General features: G+C 48.4%; 1 protein-coding gene across 1 annotated transcript in view; it reads left to right on the forward strand.

Annotated features, from left to right (window-relative positions):
* The window catches only part of Ablim3 (actin binding LIM protein family member 3), a 118,031-nt gene that overhangs the window by 53,914 nt on the left and 49,301 nt on the right, over window positions 1–14,816 (forward strand). Inside the window, exons 4-6 of the mRNA XM_032885553.1 lie at window positions 4,350–4,533; window positions 6,144–6,256; window positions 12,135–12,261. Of these exons, the coding sequence (XP_032741444.1) occupies window positions 4,350–4,533; window positions 6,144–6,256; window positions 12,135–12,261 (424 nt within the window). The remainder of the gene's footprint in view (window positions 1–4,349; window positions 4,534–6,143; window positions 6,257–12,134; window positions 12,262–14,816) is intronic.

Below are 14,816 nucleotides of genomic sequence, written 5' to 3' on the forward strand. Positions count from 1 at the left end.
TAGCTTCATCCACCCTGAGCACACCCTGAGCCAGCACAAAAGGGTCCAGCAATGTCAAGCTCAGACACAGCCTATACTGAATGATCTACTGTGCACAGATATATCATAGATGGTAAAACTATAAGGAAAAGAAAAGGATAATAAACAGCCAATCAGGGACCGTGTGGGGAGGAGGCGGTACAGGAGAGTCACAGACAAGCTCCTCAGGTGCAGCCTAGTTAGAAACTTGGTACAGTCGTGTGGGTACATGTTTTGTTATTCCCTTAAACTATTCAGATATATTTTCCTGTGTGTTATATATTTCACAACTGAAATGTTTTAAATATCAAATTAGATTGCCCTCCAGGCCTCTCTAACAACAATCTCGAAATTTTATAAAATCTAGTCTTGAGCGTCTCAATTTCTCTGGCAGAAACCTAGACTCGCACACCTGATATCTCCTTAGTAACAAGCTAGCCCCCTCACCTTACAAAGGGGCTTCAGAGACCGAGGGAACTTTTAAAACTCATGCGACACCCGAGACAAGGACCGCAGACAAAAGCCCAGCAACCTGCAAAATGGTGCATTTCTCTTTGGCACATGCTATGGCGGTGTGTGAGACCTACTTCTCGTCAGGGTGTTCACAGATAACATCCATCTGCGTTCTCAATATCCCTCACCAACGAGGGTTCCAGATGGGCGGGACGGCAGCCATATGAAAAACCATACAACTAAACTTCGAGAAAACAGCTGCAAGACATCCTTCTAGGTTCTAAGAGGTTCTAAGTTTGTGTAATCCATCCTTCTTACTGGTCAGCCGTATGACCTGCTTTGCTTTTGTTTTTAATCTTTGAGTATGTATGTGTGCATGCATGTATGAGGGTCTCTGCAAGTAGCACAAGTGTGTGTGCATGCGTGTGTGTGTGTGTGTGTGTATGAGGGAGTCTACAAGTAGTACAAGGGTGTGTGCATGTGTGTGTGTGTGTGTGTGTGTATGTATGAGGGAGTCTACAGGTAGCACAAGTATGTGTGCATGAGTGTGTGTGTGTGTGTGAGTCCACAAGTAGTGCAAATGTGTGTGCATGCTGTGTGTATGTGTGTGTACTCATGTATGTGTGTGTATATATGTATGTATGAGGGAGTCCACAAGTAGTACAAGCATGTTACGTGCATGTGTGTGTGTGTATGAGGCAGTCCACAAGTAGTACAAGCATGTGTGCATGTGTGTGTGTGTGTGTATGAGGCAGTCCACAAGTAATACAAGCATGTGTGCATGTGTGTGTGTGTGTGTGTGTGAGGCAGTCCACAAATAGTACAAGTTTGTGTGCATGTGCATGTGTGTGTGGGGGGAGTCTACAGATAGCACAAGTATGTGTGCATGAGTGTGTGTGTGCGTGTGTGTGTGTGTGTGTGTATAAGGGAGTCCACAAGTAGTGCAAGTGTGTGTGCATGCTGTGTGTGTGTGTGTGCATGTGTGTGTGTGTGTGTTTGTGTGTGTGTGTGTGTGTGTGTGTGTGGTGTGTGAGTTCATGTGCACTCGTGCCTGTGTACGAGGGACTCCTCAAGCAGATGTCAGAGGATGGCCTCACTTTCTACCTTGTTCATGATGGGGTCACTTGTTCATCGCTGCATGCCCGCTGTCTACACTTCCCGTTTCACTATAGGAACGCTGGGGTTATCAGTATGCACCACTGGTCTAGCTTTACATGGGCTCTGAGTATCAGGTCCTTATATAGCAGTCGCTTTACTCACTGAGTCACCCATCTTCCAAGTTCTTGTTTCTTAGCCATTAGACTTTTACATATGTGCGTATGTATGTGTCATGGCTGCCCGGATGTGCTCATTCTTACCAGCTCCTCACGTAGCCTGGACCCTGTGTATGAGGCTCTGCTTGGCCTCCTAAGCATATGCTTACTGCTCCTGTTGCTCCTTGCTTGTCTCCCATCCCCGGCTCCCTGCTGGATTTCCAGGACTCCCTGAGATTCTTATCAACTTTTACATCCTTCCCACCAGAAACTTCCTCCTCTAGCTCCTTGGAGGAAATGAAGGAACTGGTTGTTCCAATTTTTCTCATGGCCTCCTGGTTTTCTCCACTGGGAGAGATGACTCTAGAGATGGAGTTGGCAGAGAAAACAAAGGAGAGGGAAAAAAAAAAGAAGGGAAAAACAGGAGCTGTTTCCAATGAGGTGATGGGCCATGACCCAACTAATTCCATGAAGCAATTGATCCACCACCTGCACGCCCAGAACAGCCTGTGCTCTGCCTCTCCCTGCTCCCAAGGCCAGGTATTGTTTAAGAGGATGAATCTCCATGGTGCCTGAAAGCTGAGACCTTCCTGGCCTCTTCTCAGCACTGTCCCCACCATCCATCCTCCCTTCCCCCAACCCAGCAAGACTTCATACTGATTTCAAAATGCTCAGACACATGACAAGCCCCAAGTTCTTCTCCTGGGCCTGTGGGAGGTCAGTTCTAAAAGTTCAGCCTCTTTAGTGTAAACTGAGGCCCCAGGAAGCAGAGGGCCAAGTTCATAGTCATCCAAAGACTTAGTGGCAGGGATGAGACTTGAGCCCAGTGGTCTGATTCCAAGATCACCCCATCCCCCCACTGTCTGTCAAACTTGCTGCCAACCTACAGAAGTGAGCAAACACTTTGCGAGATGTGTTTGCCCACATCGGAAAAGCTCTCCTGCCCTTAGCCTGGCTTCTTTTATAGAACTCTCTGTAACGAAATAGTATTTACTCAGGTGACATCACCCATTGCAAGCTGGTTCTGCAAACTGACAGGTTTGGAAATTGTTGGTTCCCCAAACCATTGCCCAGACTTGAGAGAGCTGCCTTTTATATCTACCAAAATCCTCAGAGAACCCATGTCAAAGATCGGAGTACCTGATGAGTACTGTATCACCGTTTAGTGTAGTAGTCCCAGCCCTCTCCACCCAAAGACAGACAGTGTGGAAAGCGATGCAACCAGTCTCCAGGTAGGTGCAGACGAGCAGGGCTAGCACAAGATCCAAAGGCTTTTCCAGCTACCTTCCTTGATTTGCTCTTTGACCCATTCTAGTTTTGGCTGAACTGGTAGGCTCACCTGCTTACTGAGGGTTTCATTATCACCGGGACTCTTTGGTTTCCACTGGAAGGAACAGCCTCTTCCTATAGCCTAACGTATTGGTTCCATAAATTAACTTCCTATCTGGAGATCTTATCCCCAGATTCCCTTTGTAGAATTGTTTCCTCCACAAATTCAATTGTTCAGATACCTACAAATCTACCTGTTTTTCTCTCACCTAACCTCTATTTATTTCTACAAAATACCACACTGGAGAAAGCTTCCCAATCAATATCAGCTTGTCTTCCCTGAGTCCTGGGATTAAAGCCCGTGTTGTTTTCTGCAGTAGGGTGTTACCATCAAGTTCTGGTGGATAGCCAAGAGTAATGGCAAAAGCCTGCATTGTTCTCTCACCTCACCCTCAGAACCAAGCATGGCTTGGGAGCTACCCAACACAGGGAAAGCCTAAACTTCTTAAGCTGGACTGTTGCCTTTCTCCCAGTGGGTTGGAACTATTTTGTCCTGTGTACGTCTCTTCACTCCCTGCAGACTCCTCTGTGCCCCAGTCCCACCCCATACAACTGTGTTCCTGTGCCTGTACACTGTCACATTCAATGCTTCGATCTCTCCCTCCATACTGACAGGATGTCCTTTCTCCCACGGTCTGTACCTGCCCCATGGTCCATCACACATAATGCGTGGCATCTTCTCTCCGCAGACGCATTTAGCTTTTTACACTTCAGGGGTTGTATATTTTGCATCACATGCCTGGTAACAGACCAACCCTCTGGCTGCAGTGAAAACCAATCAGAAGCCTCACATTTTCCATCCCGTTGCCAACCTATTCTCTCCTGTAAGGGATTTGGAGCCTACAATCTCCACACTGCTCTCGACCCAAGAGAGGGTGTCAAGCACATAGCAAGTTACCAGGAGATTTTTTTTTTAAGTGAGTGATTCATTCTCAATTTCGTGATTCCACCAGCTGTGTGGCATGCCATGATCCTCGAGGCCTTGAAACTCAGTGTGTTGAGAGGACTGTATAATGTCCCTAATCCCCAGGGAATATACATCACAGTCAGTTGGGCAATGTAAAAACCCAGCCCTGGACTCTGAGAGTGCAAACCAAGCTTAGGCATCTACCTCTGAAGAAACGCCATGTGTCTCTAATGCAGATAACCCAAAAGCCCATGAGCTCTAACATGCCACCCTCCCATGGCTACTCACGACAAAGTCAGACAGCAGCCTTCCCCCTAGTAAGGATCTTTTTCTTCTTGCAAACTCTCCCTGGACTCAACCTGCATTGTTTCCCTCCTTGTTTCTCCAAGTATGTGGATGTGGCCTGGCCCAGTCGGGCTTCTTCTTCAAGAACCAGGAGTACATCTGCACCCAGGACTACCAGCAGCTCTATGGCACTCGCTGTGACAGCTGCCGGGACTTCATCACGGGTGAGGTCATCTCCGCCCTGGGCCGCACCTACCACCCTAAGTGCTTCGTGTGCAGCTTGTGCAGGTGAGTGTCCACGGAGACCAGGCCCTCTTGGGTAATCCCTAGGGAAGAGGAATACCTGGCCTTTCCCAGGCAGCTCAGGAGTGTACAGGCTTTTCACTGATTCTGAAAACTTGAGAGCGGATGGACTGCTCTAACAAGCCAGTGACTTTTTTCCAACCATGTCGCAGCCAGATCCTGTCTTGTCACATCCAGTGGGATGTAAAGCACTAGTTTGTCCTATAATGATAGCCCGAAAACCACTGACTACCTTGTGTCTCGGAAGTCAGTCTGGGAGCCAAGTATCATTCTGGCCCACGCTTCATATTCTCATCCTTAGGGTAGCATAAGGATGTCCACCAGAACCCTTCCTCCATTATCCCAACACTGTCACTTCCTGGAAGAATGACCCTAGCAAGTGGCCTCATCTGTGTAAGCCTGGGTAGTGGAGATCAAACCATTGCAACCTCTCTAGCCTCAGTAAAATGCATAAGACACACAGAGACTTGCATCCAGTGGCTGGCCTGCAGTGTGCCTGCTCTCTCCCCTGCGGCATGCATTCAACCACCCTCAGGACAGTTCCTCTCTGCCCGCCTCCCAGCCAGACAGCTCAGTCACGTGTCTGTTAATCTAGCAATGTGCACTACGGGTCTGCTGTATGCCAGGCAGCACATTAAGGAGATGGAAACAAACTGAAGGAAACCTCAGCCCCGCCCACCAGTGTGTTAAAATTTAATGGCCCTCTCCGATTAAGTCCCGAGCAAAATATGATTTGAGTACATGTGCATTTTTTATTTTGGAAAAGAATGTATTGATTAATTAGTCTCCCTGTTAAAATAACCACTGGTTGGTTAGTTGCCAAACAGAGTAACCAGCTAGAATTTCTGACTAATGGCTGTGTAAGAAATGTAATAACAAATCGGGATGGCCGAGGATGTAGCTATCCAGATTCCCACCCCAGACTTCCCTCCACAGTCCCATATTGCTGATAAAAAGACAGTGGGGCCACTTGTTATGCGCTAAGCTCTGAGTGCACGTGACAGGCACCCCACAACGCAAGAACAAAAGCAGCCACTCAACAGCGTTGCTGATGCTGGGGATCTGTATGTAGTTTCTCATTTTGTTGGGCAGGCAGATACACGAGCCTGAGACCCCCTGGCTGGAGAAACAGAACTCTCACAGAGGACGAGGGGGAAGTGTTTGGGGTAGGGTAATCCTCTCCTTCGGAAGAGGGTTTTAAGAGATGTCTAGATAGTGAAAGGGAGAAACTGGCAACTTTGGGGCCTGAGCGGTCCCTTGATACATGGGGATAGAACCAACTGCAATGGCAGAACAGCTCTGTGAGGAGTGGGCTGCCTCTCTGTTACAGCTGGAGAGTATAAGCTCACGGCAACAGTATGACTTACCACTGTCATGTGACATAACTAGCCCAACAAGTCTTCCAATTCTGGCCCCTGGATATTGAGTGCTTTATCCAGTCTGTTATTCTGAATAGCACTTGACTTGTCTGATGCTCCAGAAAACACGCTACATGTCCTACAGAATATCCAAGCACACGCCCTCCCTGTCAGTTGCCAGTAGCCACAGAATCTTCAGGACAGGAGATGCTGACTCTCTTTCTTGTTCTCTCACAGGAAGCCTTTCCCTATTGGAGATAAGGTGACCTTCAGTGGTAAAGAATGTGTCTGTCAGACGTGCTCGCAGTCGATGACCAGCAGCAAGCCAATCAAGATCCGTGGACCAAGCCGTGAGTCCTCCCCTTAGGCACCTCTCTGTCCATGAACACTGTCCTCCCAAGTACCCTGTCCTGGCGGGAAGCAGGGGAGGTTGCCACCCTGGATGGGTCCCGAAGCATTACCCAGTTGGCATACAGCCCAGATACAAACTCCATAGAACAATGCAGGGAAGACAGGCTACCTGGCTATAGGGAGTGACAGCTGGAGCCACTTAAGTAGATCCTTGCCAGGACAAGGGGGAGAGGAGTTCCTGATTCTGTGTACTGGGAGCGTTACAGCAGAGCTGATCAAGTGGTTTTTTGTTACCGGTAGTTCTCCATTTCTAGAAGCTATGCAAGAAGTCAGGAGTGATCCAAGAATAAACCCCACAGGGCATGTTTCTGGGGCCACCATGTCAGCCTTGTGGATCATCACATTGTGAAAAGACACCTTTCTGGGCTCATCCTGAACCTTTGAGAATGGAATCCAGGCGTCGTCATTCTTTCCGAGCCTCTTGGGTGATTCATTAGCTGCTCTTAGGGCGAGAATAGCATCCAGTCATGAGAAAGACATCAGCCGTGCTGTAATAACAGTGTGTTTTATCAAGCCACAGATTTGAGGGGGATGTACAGGTTGAGAATATGCCTTAGGGCGGTCCTAATCTGTGGGAGTCAGTCCACACGGCACATGTACTGGCCAGACTTTTAGATCACTGTTCCTAGATGTCCCTGTAGAGCCGTGGATGACATGTGTGCACCCACAAGCACACACAGATCCAGCGCTCTGGGTCTCCTGAGCCACACTGAGCTCCAATGAGCTTTCATGTTATATGATACCCTAACTGGCCCCATCAAGAGAATCAATGAAAATCCATTAGCATCCTGTGCTGCATTACTGTGTGGGCACAGAGGCAGCCAGGCTCGGTACCAGCACAGTCAGCATGCCGGAGCTGCTGCATCACACCGGGGAGGCGAGCCAAGAAGACTCTACGTCAGCTGCCCTCAGCTCCCAGGGGCTCCATTACAGCCCACCTAGCTGTGGTGAGCTGATGGGAGAGGCAATGAATGGACTTGCCTTGTCCACCCTTCCTTTCAGTGGAGTCAGATCTGTTCCTGGGATGTGTTGTTTAGGGCTCTTCCTTTAGTGTCCTTGACGATACCCAAGAGCAATCTATTGCTCTGGCCAGATTTCCTCTCCAGGTAGCTGAGTGTGCACACGGCTATCCTTCATAACTCCTTGAAATCATATCCCCATGACAGAAACACTAGATAAGGGTTCTCGCCCTGTGGCTTAAGCTTCCCGGAAACTCAGAGACCAGCGGTCATATCCGTGAAGGACAGCAGGAAGCAAATGGGTTGGGAGGGCTGCCAGCCATCTGCGCGAGACAAAGTGGTCTTGTAGCCTCCCTGAGACTCGATTTATACAGCTATGAAAAAAAAAATAGTGGGATGCCTTATCATCTTCGCAGGGGTGTTGTAAAAAGCAACTGCGTTCCGTACAGGGATCAGGTTGGCATGATGGGTTCAGGCACACCTTAGGATACAAATCAGAGTATCACCTAAAAGGGAAGACTCGTCCTGAATGTGGGTACCATTGTCCCTTAGGCTGGAGAGGCAAATGGCTCACCATAACGGGCTGAAACATTCAAAACCACGAGCCAAAATGAATCTATCCCCCCCCAACCTTAAATTGTTCCTCTCTGGTATTTGGTTACAGAGGTGAGAAAAGCTAGCTGACTCCAAGGTTTACTGTAGAAAGCACACCAACGGGACATGGAGAATAAGATTCCTGAGCACACTATGAATTCTCTGGGGTGTGCTGTGTGCTTCTGTGTGTGCTGGAGTCTCAGAAACAGGGCAGGCTTTCTCTACCGAGTGAAAGCCTAATATAGGAACAAGTTCTAGAAGAGAGATTCTAACTTGTCTCCACCGTAACTTTGCAGATCAGGATATCCAGAAGGATGAGGGAAAGATGGTAAAGAAGAGTAAGTGGGCATGTGAGCGGTTTCCAGGGGAACAAAGGCCTTTGGCTCAGCTCAGAGATAAAAACATCCACCCGGGCACCCACAGAGCCTATTTCCTTGAAGCATTCTCTCCAGAAGTGATTGCAGACAGCGCTGCAAATGCAAGGGAGCCCCGACTGGAGGGCATAGTGGATGCTTCCCGAGTTCCCAAGGAATAGAGAAAACCAAAGTCAGACCTGAAAGATGGAGAAAGGCATACCAGAGGACAGAAAAGGGAAACACAGCATAGTTTTTCTCTTAAGCTATAAGAGTGTTAAGCTTCACCCCAATGGGGTAGATATATTCTGGAAAAGCTAGAATAATATTTACTCAAAGGAAAATAGTCATGAACTGTCAAAAGGAAAAAGAATCATGTTATCATATGCAGAAGAAATGACCCCCAGATCATAGCTCTCACAAAGAAGAATCAATAGCATGAGACCCATCCTCATCAACATCAGCACCACCACCATCATCACCAGCACAGCACAATTGACGCATCACCACCACAGCCATCACCATCACCACCAGCACACTCATCACCACAATTGTCACCATCATCACAACCACAATAGTCACCATCACCACCATAATCATCACCACCATAGTGGTTACCATCATTAACAACTCCCCCATCACCACTAATCCACCGTCACATGTGTTAGCGTCACCACTGCCAGCATTTATTCTACCGTTAGGCATCGCAGCAAATGAACAGATATCTCATTCCATCATCTCAAGTCTATGAAGGCAATAAGAGTAATTGTTCTATAAGAAAGAAAACCCAGACTCGAAAACTGTAGATGACCTTCCCAAAGTAACACAGATGTTAAGTTAAGGCTCTGAGGCTATTCCCCTAGCACCCTCTCTCAGGAGTGTGTCTTCCTAATTGGTAAAGGTCCTCTCTTCCTAGTCTAGTTGCCTAGAGCAAGGTGAATAACTTGCTGTGCCTCACAAAGCTCCCGTACTTTCGCTGACCTAAATAGAATGGATGATGTAGCCAACTAAACTAAAAATGGCTGCAGGGATCTCTCGGGGCTTTGATAGTAAAGGGAGAGATCTGAGAGGAACAGGTGGGGGCCTCGTGCTTCCTGCCAGCTGAAGGCTGTAATTTTTGGAATGGAGAGACATACAAGAAGACTGGACAGCTGGCTCCCAAAAAACACCAAGGCCAGGAAGTGGCTCTCCCAACCCTGTTTATGGCATCAGACCCGGGGGCTCCCAGAGAGGTGTGTCCGTCAGTGGACAGGAGCGAAAGGAGAAGGAAGAGGGGGGAGAAGCCCCAGGAAACAGGAGGCCAGTACAATGGAGGAGCAGCAGAGGAGCGTGGACAGAAAAGCCACAAGTGAGGGCATCCCAGAATTCTCACAAGGAATAAGCAGGGCTTCCCCTAAGAGCAGAGACTTGGCAAACACACAGGATGTGTGTGAAAACACAAGAATGTCAAAGAGAACCACCACTTATGTGCGTGTCAGTTATACTGACCTGCTTGTAGGGAAGCCGTTTGGAAGAGGAACTTGCCAGAGCCAGCTCCTACCACTCACTCTATTCTCTACCCACTCCAACCACTACACCGCCACTGGCTCTTAATTGCATGTAGCTCAGAATGCTAAATGCATCTCCGGTGTGTTCCTATAGCCTGTAGAAATGGCACTTTTTACTGGAATGTGGCCATTTCTACAAACAGCCAGCTGCCAGGAAGCCTCATTGAAGAGTCAGAGACTTTCGTAATGAGCCGACCTGATGCCCGCCACCATAGCGCTCCCTTGCGAATGTGGACGACCACATCAAGAGAAGCATAAAGGCATGAAGGCTAAGGAAGGAACAAACCACGCTTGCCTTTAGTTATTTGAAGGGACTGTCATGGAAGAAGCCATTCTTTGATACGTAAGAATAGGGGAAGTGACAGGGTCAGGCCTTAGCTCCACGGAAGGAAGACATCCTTGACAGTCACGCCTATCCAAACACGGCACAAGCTGACTTGAGAAGGGCTGAGCCTTCGCATGTAATAAAGCATGAAACAGGCACCACCTGTCAGAAACATGGCCGATTCCTTCCCTGGCTGGGACACTTGGCCAAGTGCTCTGAGAACTTGAAGCCCCTCTGTGATGGTTAAGTCCTCTTGGGGCGCCACATAGAAAGCACAACCAGATGCTGTCTGTCCATGAAGAGAGGAGGCACCTGGCCTACCCAAGCCAGTGAATTTTAAAACCAACAATTTTATTTCATTTTGTTAGTTTTTTTTTGGGGGGAGGGGATAAGGACTGTCCTTACTCTGGTCCTAGAAGAGGAGGTGGTGTGTCTAGGAAGGGTGGCACCTTTAGAAGGCTGCGGGGGAGCATCTGGGACCTGATGACACATTTGGAGGGTCAGTTCCTGCAGGACTGAACATGTGACTGCTGGGCACCTTTTTAAACATCCCTTAGCATAAGGTGGAGCAGGAAGGTTTCCAACTGTACCGTGCTTTAAGCCTTCAGATAGGCTAGATAACAAAGAAGGAGTAGCATTATCTTTTTCCTTTTCATTTTTTCTGGAATCAGTATGTTTCCCCGTAACACCTCCCTCCCCACCAAGTTTAGACATGGCTTCTCCTCACATGCTCCAAAGTGTGCGTGTGTCTTGTGTTGTCAATAAGGAGGTTTGACCTCTGATAAACTTGGCCCGGTGACTGTGTTCCTCCTCAGAAGTGGACCATCTGATCAGCAAGGCCCGAATCCCCAGGATTTCCCAAGTACCTTGGATGCTGGCTCTATTTCCTGCCCCACCCACCCTGCTCTACACTCATCAAACAATAGGCAGACCAGACCACCGGGCTCCAACTTATTTTCTGTCCCATTCTGGCAGTGACAGTGACAGGGAGTGAAAGCACATTCCTGGGTTGGGACGGTCTCTTTCAACTTTAGTCACTGAGTGCTGGGGAAAGACGAGCATGAAATTCACTCCTTTGCCTGAGCACTGTGAGCTCCAGGCATTCGGACTTTCTTCAGCAAATATCCTTTGAGTTCCCACTCTGTGCCTAGCACCAGGATAGACAAAAGGAAATAAGAAATAATAAATAAATAAATAAATAAATAAATAAATAAATAAATAAATAAATAGATTTAGCACAAGAATGGCCTTTCACTAGTTATTTTTCTCCTTACTGCAGTCAAATACTAAGTATTTTAGCTCGTGGCTCAGAGAACATGGTCCACCATGGTGGGGGCGGGGAAGGCAGCAGGAGACAGTCCCAACCGTGGTAATATGCTCACATCTCAGCAGACCAAAGGGAGCACAGGCACTGGGCCAGCTGCCTCTCTCCTTGTCTCCTTTTGATTCAGTCCAGGACCCCAGCCCACAGGGTGGTGCCAGTCACACTTGGGGCAGACAGTGTCCTCCCACCATCCATTCAAACCGTACGGAAATACCCTCACATGTAAATGTGTGTGTCCTGTAGGACTCCAAATCCAGTCAGGTTGACCAAGTGGATTAACCGTCATATGGCCCTTGCCTAGAAGGGAAGTGGAAAGATGCAGCCTGTGTCCAAAAATCAGGGCTTCTCAAATTTTGCCATGCAGAGGTCGTGGTGGAGTTCCATCCTCTAGATGGGGGCTGCAATGGTGTGTGCTTAAACTCCTAGGTGGTACAAATATGACAGGTGCTAGGGCGATGAAAGAGGGCATGACGGCACGAATGGCTGTCATGGTGAACAGTGGGTGGCTTTTTCCTTCCTGTCACTCCATGGTCCTTTGTCGACAGGTCAGAGTTCTGGCAGCCTTTCCTCCTGCCTGGCAGGGTCTCTGGGTACAGGCAGCACCAGGGTGGCCACCTGTGGGGAATAAAATGGCATCCAGGGATGAGCTCCGTTGGCAGGTGATGACGGTGGGAGGTCAAAAGGACCCAAGATGTTCTTACTTTTGTCTTCTCAGACTGTGCTGGGTGCAAAGAGGAGATTAAACACGGCCAGTCACTCCTGGCGCTGGACAAGCAATGGCACGTCAGCTGTTTCAAATGCCAGACCTGTAGCGTCATCCTCACTGGGGAATACATTAGCAAGTGAGTGTCTCCCTCTCCCCATCAGGGCCCCAGGGGCCTCTGCATCCCACAAGGCCTGTCCCACTATCCTCTCCTGAACCCCCACTACAGAAACCACAGTCGCCACCCTCCTAGCCTCCTTCTACCTCCAGGCCTTCTGGGGTTGTTCTCCCATGAAACAATGGTGGTCTTCACCTGTGATTCCTTCTTTTCTTTCCATATGCCTCCAACTCGGAGGTAGCCGGCTCCATGCCATCACTCCCACCTCCATCCCCCCATCACTACCATCAGACTGTTCTGTTTCCTGTACAGACTACCACCATTTATAATTATATATAGCAATGTGAGTTTGGTAATGATAATGCTTCCTACCGTTTGCTGAGCTTTCACTATGCACAAAGAACTAACAGACATCTTTGAATGGAGTATGACATTAAGCCTCCCTTAGCCAGGCATGGCACATGCCTTTTACCCTAGCACTCAGAGGCAGAGGCAGAGGCAGAGGCAGAGGCAGAGGCAGAGGCAGAGGCAGAGGCAGAGGCAGAGGCAGAGAGGCAGAGAGGCAGAGAGGCAGAGAGGCAGAGAGGCAGAGAGGCAGAGAGGCAGAGAGAGAGGCAGAGAGAGAGGCAGAGAGAGAGGCAGAGAGAGAGGCAGAGAGAGAGGCAGAGAGAGAGGCAGAGAGGCAGAGAGGCAGAGGCAGAGGCACCTCTGTGAGTTTAATGCCACCCTATATAGTGAGTTCCAGGACAGCCAGAAATATACAGAGAGGCACTATCTCAAAGCCAAAACCAATACAAAATTAAAAAAACAGCTCTCATGGGACAGAGACTCAAAGGAGCAAGCAACTTGCACAGTGACAGTTCTGTTCTCTGTCCTTTTCAGGGCAGTGGCTTTGATTTAATTACTGCTATATTCCCAGCCTTCAGCACAATGCCTGACCAAAAGTCAGTACAGTTATTACATGGGATTAGTTGAGATAGCAGGAGGTGATGGATAAACAAAACTATTAGGTAAGAGGATTCACTTTCTGGGACTTAAACACAGCAGCTTTGGACACGCTCTTCAAGCCTTAGAACTGGTGACCACACATATATGTTCAAATTCCCAAAGGCAACTGGAAGAAGGCCCTTGGCACTTGATACTTTCTGATTCCAGACACTTCCTCTGCCCCTGCCTAGCCCAACACCAGGAGATGGTGAAGCTGGTAGAGCTACAGTGTACATAGTGTCTGCTGTGGAGACACATTCAATAAGGGAAACAAGCTACAGACAGGAAGATTTAGGACACCAGGGGTTTGTGGAAGAGCTTGTGAGCTACGAATATCAGTCATGAGTGACCAAAGGCCCAATGCAACACACTTAAAAGCAACAATTGGAGTTGTTTGATTCAGACCTTGGAAGAGTCAAAGGTACACTAGCAGCAGCTGCTTCTTCTTCCTCCTGCTCCTCTTCTTCTTCCTCCTCCTCCTCCTTCTCCTCTTTTCCTCCTCCTCCTACTATTCCTCCTTCTTATCCTCCTCCTCCTTCTTCTCTGTCTCTCTCTATATATCCATTTATTTATTTATTTATTTATTTATTTATTTATTTATTTATTTATTTATTTTGAGACAATCCTTCTCTGTATAGCCCTGGCTGTCCTAGAACTCACTCTGCAGACCAGGATAGCCATGAACTCACAAAGATCTTCCTGCCTCTGCCTCCCAATTAAAGGTATGTACTACCACTGTCCAGCTTGGTATACTAGCTTCTTGAAGATGTCTTCAACACTACGGTCTGTCTCCTCCTCTACTCCCTTTTCGTCTCTCATCCTTCCCTCCCTCCTCTGCTCCCCTCTCCGTTAGATTTATCCCCAGGCAGATTAAGTAGCAAAGAAAATCAGCAAGGGTACCTGGCTTCAGATCATCAGTTTAGCAAGGCTGGTGAGAGAAGAGGCCTTTCTCTAGAGACAGCAGCAGAAACCCCATGGCTACCTCTGACTTTGCTACCTTGCTTTACATGCCTTCTCCTGCCCAAACACTAACCAGGAAGGCCCAACGCTAAAGCAGCCATTGTGATGTTTAGAAAGCTGTAAGTAGGAAAGGGTAGCCTCTGAAGGAAAGTTCACATTCGGCTGCCTGAGGAAGGAGAACTAGCTGCTGGCCAAACACCCCAGCCTGTGTCCACGGTGCAAAGTGGGGCTATGAACCTTCAGGGAAAGGGAGGGTCCCTTTCTAACAATCGACAAAAGCCATGTGGAGTCTGTAAGAGCTTTGTGGAAGGTTTGAGCTGGGCCCTGAAAGACTGGGTAAGATTCAAAGACCAAAGACAAGCTTAAAGGCAGAATACTAGCCCGTCGGGGGAGGTAGGGTGGGCATAGGTTAATCACTCCATCCTATTTGCGAGCACAGAGGTGAAGCTGAATGCCAGGCTGCAGAGGTAAGCTGAGGTGGAGTCACTGAAAGCCCTAGATGCCATGCCATAGGTATGTGGCATTCCCCCTCTCAGCATGCCAAGTAAGGAATGTCTGTGGGAAGTCACCAGCCAAGAATCGTAGGTCCTAGGTTATAATTCTCTAGGCCAGTAAGAGATCTCACACAG

The sequence above is a fragment of the Rattus rattus genome, chromosome 15 (genome assembly GCF_011064425.1).
Source record: "Rattus rattus isolate New Zealand chromosome 15, Rrattus_CSIRO_v1, whole genome shotgun sequence".
In the NCBI taxonomy this organism is placed as follows: Eukaryota; Metazoa; Chordata; class Mammalia; order Rodentia; family Muridae; genus Rattus; species Rattus rattus.